This window comes from Chrysemys picta, chromosome 20 (genome assembly GCF_011386835.1).
Source record: "Chrysemys picta bellii isolate R12L10 chromosome 20, ASM1138683v2, whole genome shotgun sequence".
NCBI classification, from domain to species: Eukaryota; Metazoa; Chordata; order Testudines; family Emydidae; genus Chrysemys; species Chrysemys picta.
Genome location: NC_088810.1, coordinates 25,262,954 through 25,283,179, shown reverse-complemented (window position 1 = coordinate 25,283,179; position 20,226 = coordinate 25,262,954). Strand labels below are relative to the sequence as shown.

Below are 20,226 nucleotides of genomic sequence, written 5' to 3'. Positions count from 1 at the left end.
AAAATCATGGGACTAGTAGTTGGGGAAGGAGGAGCTGTTAATACATGTTCTTCTAGGTTTCATGTAACTTTACCCATACACATGTTTTTTTGGCTGTAAAAACGTCATGGTTTGGGAACAAAAATGCAACTGTTATAATGGAACAGCACCCTCTAGTGATGGTACAGTTAAGTGCTTGTCCATGTTTTCACTAGAAGCCACTGTCTGTATTCTTTTTTCCAATGTGGTATCAATCACTTATTCCCTTTTGTTCTTTACATTATCCGATTTCAGAGATTTTGGCATCTCTAAAACTGGCTTCCCACACTGCAGTGTGGGAGGACAATTGCAATAGCTGCAGCTCTGCTGAGCTTTGTCATTTCTGTTTGGAGCCTCTCCCTGGATCAGTTATGGGCCAACAGTTAAAAGATAGCAGAGAAAATGTTCGTAGTGCCATTGAAAGCTGTAGCCTGCCATTGCAGGGGTAAGGTCTGCATTCATTTCTCTGCCTCTGCTGTCTATGCTTAGGGAATTTGAATTACACAGGTTGCCCCTGTAGGATCCCACTCTTACAACTCAACTAGGTGTAGAGGTTTTCTTACAGTAGGCTGAAGAAAGCCCAGATATGCAGTGCAGTGCATCAGTGGAACATGATTCCTGGGAAGAGAACCAAGAATTAAAGGGATGTTATCTAAGATCTACCTCAGCCTCTCTCTATTTCCTAGGGTGGTTTTACTGCCTGGGATAGCAGGTGTGGTATTAGTGTACAAGTGGGCTTTCCCCAGTCTTCAACTAGCACTGGAAAAATAATAAAGGCTTTTTGCTGATGAGATGCATCCTTATTTGATATGTCCAGAAAGCATAGACTTGGGGATCTTATCTATATTGGGGCTCAATATAGAAGATGAGCACCTAAGGCCTCTCCTCCTCAAAGAAGGGGGTACTTGCTTCAGATTTTATTTGAAGCTCCCAAAACTTTAAAAACTTTAAAAAGTCTCTGAAAATACAAGTATTACTCTTTACACCCTTATGAGACAGATAAAAAAGTTCAGTGTGCCTGTGCAAGCCAGAGGACTTGAAAACAAAGTAAGATTGTGGAGAGCAATCACTGCTATTCACCCAACAGTGGCTTTTGTGGAGGAGTTCAGAGTCTCTCCCGTCTTCCTTCCCTAATTATATTTAATAATTGTTTTAGCTCCTGGGGGAAAATAGTTACTGCGGAATACCTCTTCTAATGGAAATTTTGGGTCAATACCTTATGCAAGAGATGTTCTTCCTACCTTCGGAGTAATGTTCCTCTGGGGATAGTATTGAAAATATATAAATATTAACTAATATAAGCTAAGATTCTAAGGTCAGAATACCTGTTGGGTCTACAATTTTCTAGCTTTTTGTTATGTGCCTGCTGGTTTCTTCGAAGTTGCTTAATGCTCTTGGACTTAATGTCCTGAACAAGGCAATAAATATCATAGACAAGAGATCTCTTCAGCTCATGACATGGATAACAGAGTTATCATCCAAAATAAGAACAATAAACAGTTTTTCTCTTCTCTAAGGGAAGTTCTGAGTTAAGGTCTGATGGATATAGCATATCTTAAAGATTACCATCCTACCTCTGCTTGAAACCCTTGGAAATATGTGTGCTCATGACGCCTCCTTTAAATTGTTTGTTTGCAGAATTGCAGCCCTCCTTAGTTTTAGTGTCTTGTCCCCATGCTCCTGGGACTATTTCCTTTCTTGGGAACAGATGAAAGAATGCTATGATGGACAAATGGCTGTGGGCAGTCTCCTTGTGACGCTGCCAGCCATACCTCCAGCTGCACAGCAATAGATCATCTTCTTGTTGTGCTGCCACCACAGCTATTTTGCCCATACCAAAAGAAAACATAACCTCCTTTTTAAGTCTAAATAAATTCTGTGAAAGCTTAACTGCAGCATGAATTTTATTTTAAGATTCACTTGTGTGTCTTTAAACTATATATGATTCCTTTTGTTTTTACTGAAGTTCTTTAATATTGCATCACAGTCATCATGTTTGTCATGGCAAAGCTTTACTTTTGACCAGAGACTGAAGTTGGACTGTGTAATGGATTGGACTCACCTCATGCAAGAGCCCCCTGGTTGAGTGCGTCTGTGCCTGCAGTTTTTTTCTCCGCTCACAGTGCCCCTGTCATCCGCTGCACTTGTCAGGCAGGTCTTTGGTGCCTCAGCCCTCCGGCTGAGTCACAGTCTGTCCATGTACAAAACAAATGAACCTCTTCCGGGGTACACAGTCCAAAACATCCTTAGTATCCTGCAACCCTCACTGGGCTCAGTCTTCAACAGTCCAACAGGGCCCATCACAGTACCCTTGCATGGTCCAGCTGGGCTTCAAGGTTCCTACTTTGGTATTGAGCGGCGCTCCTAGGGCTTCCTCCCTGGGGGCTCCTTGCCTTTCCTTAAGTCCTCAGTGATCCCAGCCTTCCTGCTGAGCCATCCCTCTTAGAATCATAGAATCACAGAATATTAGGGTTGGAAGAGACCTCAGGAGGTCATCTAGTCCAATCCCCTGCTCAAAGCAGGACCAACACCAACTAAATCATCCCAGCCAGGGCTTTGTCAAGCCGGGTCTTAAAAATCTGTCAGGATGGAAATTCCACCACCTCCCTAGTTAACCCATTGCAGTGCTTCATCACCCTCCTAGTAAAATAGTGTTTCCTAATATCCAACCTAGACCTCCCCCACTGCAACTTGAGACCATTGCTTCTTGTTCTGTCATCTGCCACCACTGAGAACAGCTTGCTCTAACCTCTTTGGAACCCCCCCTTCAGGTAGTTGAAGGCTGCTATCAAATCCCCCCTCATTCTTCTCTTCTGCAGAGTAAATAACCCCAGTTCCCTCAGCCTCTCCTCGTAAGTCATGTGCTCCACCCCCCTAATCATGTTCGTTGCCTTCTGCTGGACTCTCTCCAATTCATCCACATCCCTTCTGTAGTGGGGGGACCAAAACTGGACACGGTACTCCAGGTGTGACTTCACCAGTGCCGAATAGAGCAGAATAATCACTTCCCTCGATCTGCTGGCAATGCTCCTACTAATACAGCCCAATATGCCATTGGCCTTCTTGGCAACAAGGGCACACTGCTGACTTATATCCAGCTTCTCATCCACTGTAATCCCCAGGTCCTTTTCTGCAGAACTGCTGCTTAGCCAGTCAGTCCCCAGCCTGTAGCAGTGCATGGGATTCTTCCTTCCTAAAGTGCAGGAATCTGCACTTGTCCTTGCTGAACCTCATCAGATTTCTTTTGGCCCAATCCTCCAATTTGTCTAGATCCTTCTGTATCCTATCTCTGCCTTCCAGCGTATCTACCTCTCCCCCCCAGCTTAATGTCATCTGCGGACTTGCTGAGGGTGCAATTCATCCCATCATCCAGATCATTAATAAAGATGTTGAACAAAATTGTCCCCATGACCGACCCCCAGGGCACTCCGCTTGATACCGTCTGCCAACTAGACATCAAGCCATTGATCACTACCCGTTGAGCCCGACAATCTAGCCAGCTTTCTATCCACCTTATAGTCCATTCATCCAATCCATACTTCTTTAACTTGCTGGCAAGAATACTGTGGGAGACCATATCAAAAGCTTTGCTAGAGTCAATATATATCACATCCACCGCTTTCCCAATATCCACAGAGCCAGTTATCTCATCACAGAAGGCAGTCAGGTTGGTCAGGCATGACTTTCCCTTGGTGAATCCATGTTGACTGTTCCTGATCACCTTCCTCTCCTCCAAGGCTTCAAAATGGATTCCTTGAGGACCTGCTCCATGGTTTTGCTGGGGACTGAAGTGAGGCTGACCAGTCTGTAGTTCCCCGGGTTCTCTTTTTTCCCTTTTTTAAATATGGGCACTATATTTGCCCTTTTCCAATTGTCCGGGACCTCCCCTGATCGCCACGAATTTTCTAAGATAATGGCCCATGGCTCTGCAATCACATCAGCCACTCCCTCAGCACCCTTGGATGCCTTATATCCGGACCTATGGACTTGTGCATGTCCAGTTTTTCTAAATAGTCCTTAACCTGTTCTTTCACCACTGAGGGTTGCTCACCTCCTCCCCAAACTGTGTTGCCCAGTGCAGCAGTCTGGGAGCTGACCTTGTCTGTGAAGACCAAGGCAAAAAAAGCATTGAGTACTTCAGCTTTTTCCACATCATCTGTCACTATGTTGCCTCCCCCATTCAGTAAGGGTCCCACACTTTCCCTGACCACCTTCTTGTTCCTAACATACCTGTAAAAACCCTTTTTGTTACCCTTCACATCCCTTGCTAGCTGCAACTCCAGTTGTGCCTTGGCCTTCCTGATTACATCCGTGCATGCTCTAGCAATATTTTTATACTCCTCTGTAGTCATCTGTCCAAATTTCCACTTCTTGTAAGCTTCCTTTTTGAGTTTAAGCTCACCAAAGATTTCACTCTTGGACTCACTTCACTGCCCACAGCTCCCCACTGAGTCAGTCCCAGTGCAGTCCCCTTCCCTGGGTTGCCACAATTCTAATTCTCTTCCTTAGGGCGTAGCCACTTCCCCTAGTGCAGGGGTAGGCAACCTATGGCATGCGTGCCAAAGGTGGCACGCGAGCTGATTTTCAGTGGCACTCACACTGCCCGGGTCCTGGCCACCGGTCCGGGGGGCTCTGCATTTTAATTTAATTTAAAATGAAGCTTATTAAACATTTTAAATACCTTATTTACTTTACATACAACTATAATTTAGTTATATATTATAGACTTATAGAAAGAGACCTTCTAAAAATGTTAACTGTATTACTGGCACATGAAACCTTAAATTAGGGTGAACAAATGAAGACTTGGCACACCACTTCTGAAAGGTTGCTCACCCCTGCCCTAGTGGCTGGAGGGTGGAGGGGAGACCCAGTCCCACCCACTGCTCCGGGTCGCGACCCTGGGACCTTTTAAGTATAGCAGCCTCGTGCTGTGTCCCTTTACTAATTGCTGCTCTATGGTTCCCTGGGCCACTTCCTTGTAGCCCATTTTTGAGTCCCAGCAGCCAGCCAGAAGCTCCTTCCTCACTCCCCTGGTCCCTCCCAGTAACTACCTGCTTAGTCCCAGCAGAGAACCAAGAGCTGTTCTCTGGCTCTCACGATTCCTGACAGCAACTGATCTGTCCATCCCTTTCAGCCCCTGCAGCCAGCCAGGAGCACCTCTTGATCCCCCATTCTCACTCTGGCCCTCAGCTTCTTTTATACAAGCTTGCTGGACCCTGATTGGCTGATCCCTGCAGCCTCTCTCCTGATTGGCTGTGTCTGATGCTGCCTCTCTAGGCAACTGGAGGACCCACTCCACTACCCTTTTCTGGGGCAGTTTGGTCTCCAGCAGGGGCCTCAGGGCCTAGTGCACCCTGGCACACTGTCTGGAGCACTAAAAGTTATTCTTTGAGTGCTTGCTAATGTCGATTCCATTCTAGGTGTGTGCGTGCCCACATGCACAGTCATCGGAGATTTTTGCCTTAGTGGTGTCCGTAAGGTTGGCTGTAGTGCCCTCTTGAGTGCCGCGTTCATGAGTTGGTATATTAGACGCTGCCAACCCTATGCCCTCTCAGTTCCTTCTTAATACCTGTGACGGTTGGTTGGAGCGCCTTGTCTTGCATTGCAAGAGCGTTAGCTGTTCTTACAGTCCATTGTTCTGTCTCCTTTATTGTTAGCGGATAGGTACTTAGACCTTTAAATTAAGTATTAGAGTAATTGTTTAGGAGTTAGAATCCCAGCTGGGACCTCGTCTCAGAATGGGGCATGCCCTGTTCCCTAGGCTTTAACCCATGTTCATCGTGCAGCTGGCCAGTGCCCATTAGTGACCCCCATGAGAGCTGTTCAAAGTATTTGGGGTTGTCCCACAGAAAGGATAAGTGCAAGATCTGCAAAAACTTTTGCCCTCAAACTCAGAAGGAGCGGGATATCCGCTTGAGGGCCCGCCTCATGGAGGCTGCGCTTCATCCTACCTCGGAGCCCTCTCGATCAGACTCCACGCCCAGCATCTGAGCATCGGCATGCAGTGCACCACCGGCACCAGAATCCTCCCAGCACTATTCCCCCTTCCCAGTGCCTAAGAAGTGGTTGAAGTCAACTGGCCTGCCAGCACCACAGAAAAAGGGGGCTTTTGGCAAAGGGCCTGTGTCAGGCCACGTGCCTGCCCCAGAGCTGCTCAGGAGTATCGCTGCGGTTGGACCCCCTAGTCCAGCCAGGGACCCGTCCCCGACTTCTGGGAGCGGCAGGGGGTCCCAGCCCCTAGTAGGGTCATCTGTGCCCGAAGTGGGCCCGGTGGCCAAAGACCAGGCAGGCCAACCAGCACTGCAGACGCCAAGTCAGGCGACAGACCCGGCCAAGGCCCCGGCATCTACAGGTAGGTTACGGGACTGCCCTCTAAAGCAGCAGAGTGTCCCCGATCACTGGACTGCAGGTGTCAATCCCCATCACCATGGCCTCGGACCCTGGCACCGCAGCCTCAGTCCCTGATTAGAAGACACAGGTCCCTGATGCCAAGGTCTCCGCCTGCAAGGCACAGGATACTTGAGTCACAACACTGATCCCCATACCCATGGTACTGTTGGGCCTCCTGCCAGAGTTCACCACTGCACAGATCACCATCGTCTAGGCAGTCTCCCAGGCAATGATTTCACCCCCGGTACTGAATCGTTCCCGGCCATGGCACTGGTCTCTGCCTCCATCTAGATCTGGGATGTCCCCCAGTCCCACCTCCTACAGAAAGAAGGACCGAGACAAAGGATTTAAGTGGCGTCACCCTTCAGCTTCCCATTCCTCCGCCCAGCCTTGTTCTTCCAAAGGACAAGGAAGCCAGAAGCAGGTGTTTTGAGGATGCGCCTGAGGGCGGCGCCCCAGTCACTTCCCAGGATCCAACTCTTTCCTCAACCTCCTGTGCCCCTTCTGGTCGGCCTGGTCGGGGCTGACCTTGGACCATTGGGTGCTCAACATAATATCTTTGGGCTATCATCCCCTTCCACAATTTGCTGGAATGTTTTGGCAGATCACCTCAACAGGACCTTCTCGTCTTGCTATGAATGGTCCCTCCATCCAAAAGTGACCAGCTTCATCTTCCAGAGGTGGGGAACTCCCTGGGTGAATCGACAGAGGTTCCCTGTGGGATGCTTTTCTGCTCCCGTGGTCAGGGCTCTGTTGTACACCTTCTGTCCAGTGCTGCTGATTCACAGAGTCTTCATGAAAATCAAGCAGGACAGGGCGAAGGTAATCATCATAGCACCGGCCTGGCTGCGCCAGCACTGGTTCTGCATGCTGCTGGACCTCTTGGTGGATGTTCTGTTACGGCTGCTGCTCAGGCTGGACCTGCTGTCCCAAAACCACGGTAGTCTTCTGCATCTGAACCTGGCAGCGCTGCACCTGATGGCTTGGCTGCTGCACGATTAAATGCAGAGGAGCAGGAGTGCTTGGCCGCTGTCCGGCAGGTCCTGCAGAGCAGCAGAAAGCCCTCCACCAGAGTGACCTACCTGGCCAAATGAAAGCGGTTCGCTTATTGGACCTCGGCTAAAGGTATTTGGCCCGAGCAGGCCTCTCTCCTTTTGATCCTGGACTACTTTCTGCATCTCAAGATCCAAGGCCTGTCCCTTTCCTCTATCAAGGTCCACTTGGCCGCTATTTCAGCCTTCTGTCCACCACTCAAGGGTAGGTTGGTTTTCGCCCTGGACATGACTGCCAGGTTCCTCAAGGACCTCAAGTGCCTCTACCCGCACGTCCGGGACCCCATTCCTCAATAGGACCTGAATCTTGTGCTGTCACAACTCATAGGACCCCCCTTCAAGCCTCTGGCTTCCTGCTCTCTCCTTCTCTTGTCCTGGAAGGTCGCGTTCTTAGTTGCAATAATGACCGCCCGCTGAGTCTCCGAGATTAGGACGCGTACTTCGGAACTGCCCTACACAGCCTTATACAAAGACAAGGTCCAGGTGCAGCCACACCTGGCTTTCCTGCCCAAGGGGGTCTCGCAGTTTCATATGGGCCAGGACATTTACTTACCTGTCTTTTTTCCAAAGCCACATAAATTGGAGGAGGAGCGTAGATTGCATTCCCTAGATGTCCTTCTACATTGAAAGGACCAACCCATTCTGCATGTCGAAGCAATTGTTCGTCACGGTGGCCAACAGAATAAAAAGTCATCCAGTGTCCGCTCAGAGAATTTCTTCTTGGATCACTGCCTGCATTCGCTGCTGCTACAGCCAGGCTTAGGTGCCACCTCTGGCAATTGTCACCACCCACTCAACCAGAGTACAAGCCTCGTCGGCAGCTTTCCTAGCCTAAGTGCCTATCCAGGACATCTGTGGGGCAGCCATCTGGTCGTCCGTCCACAGGTTCATGTCCCATCATGCACTTACCCAGCAGGCCCAGGATGATGCTGGCTTCGGTAGAACAGTACTGCAAACTGCTAGACTGTGAATTCTGAGCTAACCTCTGAGGATACTGCTTGTGAGTCACCTAGAATGGAATTGACATGAGCAAGCACTCAAAGAAGAAAAAATGGTTACCTTCGTTTCGTAACTGTTTTTGCTCATGTCCATTCCATTACTCACCCTCCTACCCCTCTGTCAGAGTTGCCAGCAAGAAGGAACTGAGAGGGCGTAGAGTCGACAGCGCCTAATATACCACTCGAAGGCACTACAGCCGACCCTACGGATACCGCTAAGGCAAAAATCTCCAACAACTGTGGGCCTGGGCACACACACACACCTAGAATGGAATGGACATGAGCAACACATCTCGAAGAACAACAGTTACGAAAAAGTAGGTAACTGTTTTTTCTTTTACTTTGATTTTCCCCTTGGCGTAACAAAATGTGGCTACAGGTTTCTTCAAGTTTCACTTTGCTGCCTACAGTGTTCTAAACCCTGGGAAGTAAGGGAAGACAGTAGTGGAAGAGAGTGAGGAAGGAGAAAAACAGAAATGGAGAAGATAATAGGTTAAAGACCATAAAGAAGGAGGAGTAGGAGTAAAATAAAACAGCATTTCTGGTTGCATTACCCTAACCATCTGACTGGGACTAGGGGGGTTCTAGAGGCCTCACATTCAACCCTTGAAGATCACCAAGTGCTTCATGCCGGCTACAGCAGCCGCTCTGACTAACTACTGCTGATGGCTTTGAAGAGAATCCCATTTAGTCCACTGCTGAGAAGAATGGTAACTGCAAGGTAGAAGGTCCCAAGTATCAGAGGTAGCCGTGTTAGTCTGTATCCACAAAAACAACAAGGAGTCCAATGGCACCTTAAAGACTAACAGTTTTATTTGGGCATAAGCTTTTGTGGGTAAAAAAACCCTACCCAAGGGGTTTTTTACCCACGAAAGCTTATGCCCAAATAAATCTTAGTCTTTAAGGTGCCACCGGACTCCTCGTTGTTTTTTGCAAGGTAGAGATTTTATATTTATCCACAAAGAACCAAAGCAAATTGTGGAAGGGGATGATAGAGGAATCATCCCTTCGGTACCCCTGATTATATTTTTACTTAGCTACATCTGAAAAAGTCATTTCCACAGATTCCCATCAAAGCTGTTCTGTTGTAACTGTCATGGGGAATCATTTCCCTGGTGGCGGTAGAAAAGTTATCTGGGCCCTAATCTAGTGCTCATGTCTGTGAAGGAAAATGGGTGTGTCATGTGCTGCCTGTTTGGAGAGTCCCCAATCTGTAATGCTCGCCTTCAGCTAGAATAGTTCTTTGTACTCACTTACTGGGGGAAATACTTCATAAAGTGTAAGGCATGGAAATAATTAGATGCTTGTCCTCATCAATAACATGCAGCAGATTGGCTCCAGCAGGCATTTGTATCAGTGACTGTGAGAACACAGTCAGCTCTGTGCTGGGAATTCCTACTGCACTTACCATCTGTAGTGAGGTTTATCTGTTTACTAAACTTCGACGTTTGGTCCAAAAAGAAAACTGACTCTTCCCTGATAAAACCATCTCTACAGAAAGCAGCCCAATTGGCACAGAGGGAACCCTACTTTTGAGTTTCTGAGATGCCATCATTTTGCCTTTGTGAAGTGAAAGAGAGAAGCCTTCCCATAAAGATCATTGATATAAACAAAAACAAAACCTTCATTTCCTCCCACAAACTCCTACCTAACATAACTCATTGTCTTTTATCGTCCCAGTGTGAACATGTGGGCATATTGCTGTTGACTTATGCAACACGTTCTCCTGATGTATGGTGTTACAAGAGACTTTCCTTTGAACTCACTTGTACCGTATTTATGTTTATAAAACTTGAACCTGGACTCCCATTATTTGTGGCTTCTCATCCTTGACGTTGTGTTTAACTTTCCTTTTCATTAAAATTCACCCTTACCAAGATAACTCATCCAGATCTTGCACCCTTTCCAAGTCAGTAGTGTTTGCACCTAATGTTAACCCTTTAGAAACTGCAGAGAAACAGGCACACATTTTTATATAAGTAAAAATTTATCTTCTCCTTAGAGTATTCTCCATTTGTGTGTAATATCTGAACTGCCAAACCAGAATTTCATGAAGTCCAATATCCTATCTGTATTACTGGAGAGTACTATGTGCTTCAGAGGAAGGGCTAGAATCTCCAGAATCAACATTACAGAATAATCTGCCCTTAGTAAGAAACTTCTCCTATCTTTCAGTTGGTGGTTGTCTTATGCCCTGAAGCAGGACTATTTATATGTATATATGTTTTATCATATATAATGTAATTGAAGTTGGTCTCACTATCCATATAAATGTCTAATCTTTTTCTTTTTTTTTAAATCTACTAAAGCCTTAGCCTCAGTGGGATTTTGTGGCAATGAGTTTTATGGGCTAATTGATTTCTGTGTAAAAAAGTATTTCCTTGCACCTGTTTTAAATTTATTCCCTTTCATTTTCCTTGGCTATCCCCATGTTCTTATATTATGAGATGGTAAAGTGTGCCATACAATTTACCTTTCTCATGCCATTCATTATTTCATATACTTTTATCATGTTCCCTTTTACTCATCTTCTTTCTAAACTAAACAACTCTAATATTTACAGTGGCTTCTCATATAGAAGTCTTTCCAGGCCTTTAATAATTTTGGCCTTCTGTCTCTTGTACCCTTTTAATTTCTACTGCATCTTTTTTGAGAAATAGTTGACCAGAATTGAACACAGAACAAGAGATCAGGGCATGCCATCTATTTGTATAACGGCATCATCACCTTTTTCAGCATTATTTTTCTGTAGCAACCTAGCATTTTGTTTGCTTTATTAACCACCACTGCACTTTAAACAGAAGCTTTCACTGATCTATGCCCACTGGTGCTCAGTTGTTTTTCCAAAATGGTTACATTTAATATAAAGCAGTGGTTCTCAAACTTATTTGATCGCCCCTCCCCCGCTATTTGTGTCTGTAGTCATTTATGTCCCCCCAACCCCAAGTACACATACTGCCATCCAGCTCTGAAACAGAGCGGAGAGCAGCAGCTGCTATCTGGGCAACCAGCTCTGAAGGCAGCTCCACAGCGGCAGCAGTGCAGAAGTAAGGGTGGTAATGTAAAAAGATATTTGTGAATATCATTTTTCACAGCAGACTTAGTGCCCCATTGCCACCCTTAGTTCTACGTTGCTGCTGACACTCTGGGGCTGAAACCCGCAGCTTGCTGCCTCCAGGTGAGGAATAGGGCAGGAGAGGAGGAGAGCTTGAGCCCAGGCTGCCTCCCAGTGAGGGATTGAGCGGGGGGGTGGGAGGAGAGCCCAAGCCTGGGTAGCAGGGCTCTGTCTGTCTCCATTATCCCCATCTCCTGGGTGTGCACGGCCCTTCTGTACAAGCTCCCAACATCCAGGGCTGACAGCCAGAGTTCTTCGCACACACACAAAAAAGCACACAGCTGACGCCTTCCTTGACATATGCCCATGCCTCCCTTCAGAGGCCACCCCATAGTTTGAGAACCGCTGATTTAGAGAGTAAGGTGCATGAATAGTTCAAATTATTGCTTCTAATTTAAATTATTAAATTTGTCAACACTGAGTTTCATCTGCCATTGCTGGCCACCCACCATCCTTAGTTTGGTCCCTCTGGAGTTCCTCAAAGTCTTCTTCAGTTTTGACTCTCCTAAATAATCTTGTGCAATTTGCAAACATTGCCATCTCACTGTTAAGCCTCTTTTCTACGTCATTAGTAAATATACTGTATCTAAAAGCCCATCTTGTCACACGGATATAATTTGTACAGTCAGCTAATTTGCATGCAGCAATTTCATTGGCTGTGCAAGGAGATTTATGTTGATTTGTGCAGGTGGAGAATGAGGAGCATCTTCTGTGGTGAGGGGCTATATGTGTTTGGGGTTACTATGCATGCTGGTTTTGTTGTATTGGTGGTTTTGAGGAACTCTGGCAATTGGGCCAAGAAATCCACCACCTGTGTTGTCTCCCTCATACAACCAATGAAATTGTTACATACAAATTAGCTAAAAATTAGATATAGGGTAAGGGTGGTGATTGGTTGAGTTACCTCTGATATCACAGTGGTCTAGGCCGCTTGGCATGGTATAGCTACATGTCTTATTGTAGCTGAAACTCCATGCTGTCTCAGGGTGTCGACTGTAAAGTCGAAATGGCTGAGAATTTAATAATTTGACGGAAACAGAATACAAACCTCAGTGATGTTTGAACAAGATGATAAATCTAAAAAACAGAGCTCTCAACCATCCTTGTAGCTGTTTCCATCACTTCACACTGACTCAACAGACATTCTAGGCTTCAGAGTGACACACAGTGCCAATCCTGGAACCTTCTTATAGAGATTTTAAAAAAACACAGGTTCTAGTCTGGGGGTACGTCTATACTTCCCTCCGGGTCCGGCGGTAAGCAGTCGATCTTCTGGATTCGATTTATCGCGTCTTGTCTAGACGCGATAAATCGATCCCGGATCGATCCCGGAAGTGCTCGCCGTCGATGCCGGTACTCCTGCTCCGCGCGAGGAGTACGCAGAGTCGACAGGGTAGCCTGCCTGCCGCGTCTGGACCCGCGGTAAGTTCAAACTAGGGTACTTAGCCTTCAGCTATGTTATTCACGTAGCTGAAGTTGCGTATCTTAGTTCGAAGTGGGGGGTTAGTGTGGACCAGGCCTGCAACTTTGGGGCATCCCACTGCTAATTTTTGCCAGGTTGAAAATTCATAATTTATCCTACTCTTTTTGTTTTCTGACTCAGCCAATTTCTGCTCACTGACCCTATGCCCACTTAGCTTCCTGAATAGTCTCTTGAGTGAGTCTTTATTTGAAGACTTTCTGAAAGTCCAGATAAATTGTAATTCAGTCCTCCTTTATTTATTATTTTGTTCACACACTCAGAGAATTCTATTATATTGGAGAGACACATTTTTTCCCTTTATTTAAGCCAGGCTGGTTTGTCCCTATCCTATTATTTTTCATGCAGGTGTTTTATAATTCTGTCTTTAATTATCCATTCACTCAGTTTACCTGGTACTGGAGGTAAAGCAGAGTATATTTTCTACCCTCCACTCGTCTGGCACAGCAGCTGTTATAATGAAAAATTGCATATTTTTGTTAGCAACTCAGACCCTTCTTAAGTTCCTTGTACTCTGGTTATTTTTACCTGTAAAACACTGTGCATACCTGTGGCACTATATATATAATAAGAAAATATACTGAAACTGTTTGACTCTTGTATTTTCATATTAAATAATAATAATTAATAATGCTTTGCACTTATAAAGCACCTTTCATCCAAGAATCTCCAAGCATATTAAAAAGGTGGGTAAATTTTATACCCTTTATACAGGTGGGGAAAGTAACGCACCTTTTGCAGGTCCTCTTTAAGAAGTTAGTGGCAGAGCCTCTGGCATCTTTATTTTATATGATGTTTGATACAGTAAGGATTATTGGTGATTGGAGGAAAGCAGATGATATGCCAATTTTTGAAAAAGCTTGCAAGGGAGAGCTGTTAACTGCAGACCAATAACTGAATTCTGTCTGAGAGAACGTTGGAATGGTTTATTAGGGAAGAAATTGTGCATCACTTAGCTTAAAATTCACAAGTTCAGTATGAATATATCATATCAAACAATACAGTATTTGATGTCCAATGACTCACTTGTGCCTATGTGCTCCAAGGGATCTTCAGGTAGCATTTTACCACCAAAAGGAGTTTTAGGTCTCTTGGAGCTCCCCATCCTCAAGGGAGCAGTATGTGCTCAGCTTGACTTGCTAGTGTGCAAAAAAGTGAATCCCCACGGGTGGTGCTGCAAGGAGTAGTCCTTGCAACTGAGGGAAGTCCATGGACAGCATTGTGGCTGGGTTCTGTTCCGGGGAATGAAAAGGTTGGGGAGGCTCTTGAACATAGGTGCAGTGGCTGGTCACAGTCTTGCCCCAAATGAAATGAAAACAGGAAAGGTAGTTGACATGATGGAGGCTATAATGATTTCACTGGGTACTTGTGATGTGGAAGATGTTTTTCAGTCTCAGGAAACTTGCATGTATATGAAGATATCTAACCAAAATATGGAATTCATTATAAGTTAGATGACACAGAGAAAGAAAGTGGGTGAAGGTTGGTGGTGTGTAATACTAATGAATGCTAAAAGAAAACCAACATGATGTTGGGCTACATACATCATAAGTAAACTAGGGAAATGTGGTCTAAGTGAAATTACTATAAGGTGGGTGCAAAATTGGTTGAAAGACCATACACAGAGTAGTTATCCGATGGTTCACTGTCAAACCTGGGGGACACATCAAATCACAGGGGTCTGTCTTGGGTCCAGTACAATTCAGTATTTTTATTAACTGCTTGGAGGACTGGAAGGGACCTCAAGAAGTCATCTAGTCCAGTCCCCTATGCTGAGGCAGGACCAAGTAAACCTCCTAAACCATTTCTGACAGGTGTTTGTTCAGTCGGTTCCCAAAAACCTCCAATGATGGGAATTCCACAACCTCCCTTGGAAGCTTATTCCAGAACGTAACCACCCTTATAGTTAGAAAGCTTTTCCTAATAGTTAACCTAAATCGCCCTTGCTGCAGATTAAGCCCATTACTTCCTTTTTATCTTCAGTGGACATGGAGAACTATTGATCACCATCCTCTTTCTAGCAGACCTTAACATATTTGAAGATTGTTCTCAGGTCCCCCTTCAGTCTTCTTTTATCGAGACTAAACATGTCCTGTTGTTGGTTTTTTTTTCATCTTTTCTCGGAGGTCAGATTTTCTAAACCTTATCATTTTTGTTGGTCACCTTTGGACTCTTTCCAATCGGTCCACATCTTTCCAGAAGTGTGGTGCCCAATACTCCAGCTGAGGCCTCACTAGTGCTGAGTAGAGCAAGACAGTAACCTCTAGTACACGGGTCAGCAGCCTTTCAGAAGTGGTGTGCTGGGTCTTCATTTATTCACTTTGATTTAAGGTTTTGTGTGCCAGTCATACATTTTAACGTTTTTAGAAGGTCTCTTTCTATAAATCTATAATATATTACTAAACTATTGTTGTATGTAAAGTAAATAAGGTTTTTTAAATGTTTAAGAAGCTTCATTTAAAATTAAATTAAAATGCAGGGCCCCCTGGACTGGTGGCCAGGACCTGGGCAATGTGAGTACCGCTGAAAATCAGCTTGCGTGCCACCTTCAGCACGCGTGCCATAGGTTGCCTACCCCTGCTCTAGTATCTTACATACAACACTCTTGTCAGTACACTTCCAAATATTAGCCTTTTCCACAACTCCTTCACATAAAAAGGAGTCATATAAAAAATGGAAACTAGGACAGATTACAAAGGATGAATATAGGCAAACAACACAGGAATGCAGGGGCAAGATTAGAAAGGCAAAGGCACAAAATGAGCTCAAACTAGCTACGGGAATAAAAGGAAACAAGAAGACTTTTTATCAATACATTAGAAGCAAGAGGAAGACCAAAGACAGGGTAGGCCCACTGCTTAGTGAAGAGGGAGAAACAGTAACAGGAAACTTGGAAATGGCAGAGATGCTTAATGACTTCTTTGTTTCGGTCTTCACCGAGAAGTCTGAAGCAATGCCTAACATAGTGAATGCTAATGGGAAGGGGGTAGGTTTAGCGGATAAAATAAAAAAAGAACAAGTTAAAAATCACTTAGAAAAGTTAGATGCCTGCAAGTCACCCGGGCCTGATGAAATGCATCCTAGAATACTCAAGGAGCTAATAGAGGAGGTATCTGAGCCTCTAGCTATTATCTTTGGAAAGTCATGGGAGACGGGAGAGATTCCAGAAGACTGGAAAAGGGCAAATATAGTGCCCATCTATAAAAAGGGAAATAAAAACAACCCAGGTAACTACAGACCAGTTAGTTTAACTTCTGTGCCAGGGAAGATAATGGAGCAAGTAATTAAGGAAATCATCTGCAAACACTTGGAAGGTGGTAAGGTGATAGGGAACAGCCAGCATGGATTTGTGAAGAACAAATCATGTCAAACCAATCTGATAGCTTTCTTTGATAGAATAACGAGCCTTGTGGATAAGGGTGAAGCGGTGGATGTGGTATACCTAGACTTTAGTAAGGCATTTGATACGGTCTCGCATGATATTCTTATCGATAAACTAGGCAAATACAAATTAGATGGGGCTACTATAAGGTGGGTGCATAACTGGCTGGATAACCGTACTCAGAGAGTTGTTATTAATGGTTCCCAATCCTGCTGGAAAGGCGTAACGAGTGGGGTTCCGCAGGGGTCTGTTTTGGGACCGGCTCTGTTCAATATCTTCATCAACGACTTAGATATTGGCATAGAAAGTACGCTTATTAAGTTTGCGGATGATACCAAACTGGGAGGGATTGCAGCTACTTTGGAGGACAGGGTCATAATTCAAAATGATCTGGACAAATTGGAGAAATGGTCTGAGTTAAACAGGATGAAGTTTAACAAAGACAAATGCAAAGTGCTCCACTTAGGAAGGAAAAATCAATTTCACACATACAGAATAGGAAAAGACTGTCTAGGAAGGAGTACGGCAGAAAGGGATCTAGGGGTTATAGTGGACCACAAGCTAAATATGAGTCAACAGTGTGATGCTGTTGCAAAAAAAGCAAACATGATTCTGGGATGCATTAGCAGGTGTGTTGTGAGCAAGACACGAGAAGTCATTCTTCCGCTCTACTCTGCTCTGGTTAGGCCTCAGCTGGAGTATTGTGTCCAGTTCTGGGCGCCGCATTTTAAAAAAGATGTGGAGAAATTGGAAAGGGTCCAAAGAAGAGCAACAAGAATGATTAAAGGTCTTGAGAACATGACCTATGAAGGAAGGCTGAAAGAACTGGGTTTGTTTAGTTTGGAGAAGAGAAGACTGAGAGGGGACATGATAGCAGTTTTCAGGTATCTAAAAGGGTGTCATGAGGAGGAGGGAGAGAACTTGTTCACCTTAGCCTCTAAGGATAGAACCAGAAACAATGGGTTTAAACTGCAGCAAGGGAGGTCTAGGTTGGACATTAGGAAAAAGTTCCTAACTGTCAGGGTGGTTAAACACTGGAACAAATTGCCTAGGGAGGTTGTGGAATCTCCGTCTCTGGAGATATTTAAGAGTAGGTTAGATAAATGTCTATCAGGGATGGTCTAGACAGTATTTGGTCCTGCCATGCGGGCAGGGGACTGGACTCGATGACCTCTCGAGGTCCCTTCCAGTCCTATAATCTATGATTCTATGATTGTTGACTCATTCAATTTGTGATCCACTGTAACCACCAGATCTTTATCAATGGTACTACCACCTACCCAAATATTCCCCATTTTGTAATTGTGCATTTGATTTTTCCTTCCTAAGTGAAGTACTTTGCACTTGTCTTTATTGAATTTCATGTTATGGATTTCAGACTAATTTTCCAATTGTCAGGGCAGTTTTGAATTCTAATCCTGTCCTCCAAAGTGCTTGCAACCCATCCCAGCTTGGTGTCATCTGCAAGTTTGATAAGCATACTCTCTACTTCATTATCCAAGTAATTAATTATAATATTTAATAGTATCAGACCCAGGACTGACCTCTGTGGGGCCCCACTAGATACACCCTCACAGTCTGGTAGCAAACCGTTGATAACTACACTTTTTGACTATGGTCTTTCAACCAGTTGTGCACCATCTTGTGGTAATTTCACTTAGGCCACATTTCCCTAGTTTGCTTATGAGAATGTCACATGGGACTGTGTCAAAAGACTTACTAAAATCAACATATAGCACATCATCTGCTTCCACCTTATCCACTAGGCCAGTAACACTGTCAAAAAATAATGATGTAGAAGCAAATGCATAAATGAGTTTGAAGCGAAGTTGGATATATACTTGGAATTAAGTAACAAATGTAAGTGTATCTAGTAGGTAGAACAATGGACTGGGAGTGATGGGACTTCAGTTCCATTCCTGCATCTGCCCCTGATTCAGTGTGTGATATTAGGAAAGTTGCTTAATCTACCCGTGCCTCAGTTTCCTCGTCTATAGGATGGGGATCATCCTAATTTTTTCTCAAGTAATAAAGTGCTTGGATGAAAGGCACTAAGAGCTAAGTACAATAATAATGTAAAAGAGGGGGAGGAATGGTTCTGTGCATAAGGCACTGGCTTGGGACTTCATGTTCACTTCCCTGCTCTGCCATAACTTCCTCTGTGACCTTGGCAAGTCACTTAATCTCTCTGTCTCAATTCTCCATATGTAGAATTGAGTTAATACTTTTTCCCACCTTTTTGTTTTTCTTATTTATTTCGGTCCCAAACCTGCAAAAACCCATGCACATGCTTAACTTTATGCCTTCCCTACCCAGCCCTCCATACTGTTTCGCAACTCCGATGTGGCCCTCGGTCCAAAAAGTTTGCCCACTTCTGCTTTAAACTCTAGTATCAATGTCAAGTTGGGTTTTTTTAATTGATGACTAAACATTCCATTTTCTGATTGAGTACCCTTTAAATACTATGCCATGGTATGTTCTTTAAAAAATTTTCTTTAAATAAAAGTTCGAATTTTTCTGTCCCCCTGTTCATGTTTAGATGGGCCTGTTGAGCATGCCTTAGATCTACAATACCAAATGTGCTCAGACTCACTTCTTTCCCTCCCCTTTTCCTCTGCTGGTTTTCTGTCTGTTTAGTTTCAGCTCTTCTGCTGTTTTACTGGTTAACAACCTCTTGAAGGGTTTGGAGGAGGGCATATGCAGTCAATAAAACAATGAAACTGACTATACACAAAATGCTATCAAATGCACTAACTAAGCAAACTGAAAAAAGGGTATATTATTTTATTTAATCTTACCTTTTTTTGTTCTAGTCATCTTGGACATTACTTATAACAACTGTAGCTACAAATATTCAGATGGAAATGTGATTTTTCAAGTCGATGTTTTCCCTTTAAGTATTGTCCACAAAGAAATTATACAATTAAAAATAATTTTGACCATTAGTCTTGAAACAGGTGGGTTAGATCTACTTGGAAAACATCTTGGAAAGTTGATTTAGGCTTTTGGAGTTTGTATCTTCTTTAGTCCATGTAAATATGACATATAAAAATAACCTATATGAGTCCAGGTTACAGTTTTCAAAATAGTATGCCTAAAGATACCTACATTCATATATAAACACTGAAATACAAGTGGCCTGACGTTCAGAAGCCCTGAATCCAAGAAAAGGCCTGATTTTCAAGAGTGGTAGAGGTCCAGAAAAGTGGTACAGACCATTACTGTCTGACAGACTAGAAGATTAATACCTTCATTAGCATAGAAAGTGTTGTTTTCACAAGTGATAAAACTCTCTCACTCTGGCTTTCTCTGCTTCTTTCTGCCTCTCATTCTCAGCCCAAAGAGCCGTCTGATCCAATTAAAGAAAGAGAAGCTGGAGTACACTCCTGGAGAGCATGAACATGGATTGTTCCCAGCTCCTATTCATGTTGGTGAGTACTGCATGTATGTTTTCTATTGCTGAGAATCAAGTGCCACTCCTCAGGTTGAGGGTTAAACTTCTCCATTTAGATTGTCTGTTCTTTCTCTCCTTTTCCTCCCCATTTTTTTCTGCCTTTTTCTTGTAGGGTCACTCATTTCACTTACTCTTTAACTGTCAGAACTCATACTTACTCCTCTGTTCTCTGTGAACTGTCTTCAGTCTAACAGTTCGGACTGAAGGGCATTCTGTGCGTTAGGTTTGTTTTTGTAGAAATTGCTTTGTAGCTCTTCAGTAACCAAAGTTTCTTGCCCCCAAAATTGTATCAAACTCATTTGATTCAGACTCTGAATGCTTTCATCATTCAGAG

At 44.3% G+C, this 20,226-nt stretch overlaps 1 protein-coding gene across 13 annotated transcripts in view; it reads left to right on the top strand.

The window, feature by feature from the left end:
• Nucleotides 1-20,226, top strand: part of ASH1L (ASH1 like histone lysine methyltransferase) — a 156,111-nt gene that overhangs the window by 99,660 nt on the left and 36,225 nt on the right. For all 13 annotated transcript variants that reach the window (XR_010594080.1, XM_065574259.1, XM_065574255.1 and 10 more), the window contains one exon: nt 19,775-19,869. Coding sequence is in view for 12 of the 13 variants with exons in the window: in XM_065574259.1 (XP_065430331.1) it covers nt 19,775-19,869 (95 nt within the window). In the remaining variant the exon portion in view is untranslated. The remainder of the gene's footprint in view (nt 1-19,774; nt 19,870-20,226) is intronic.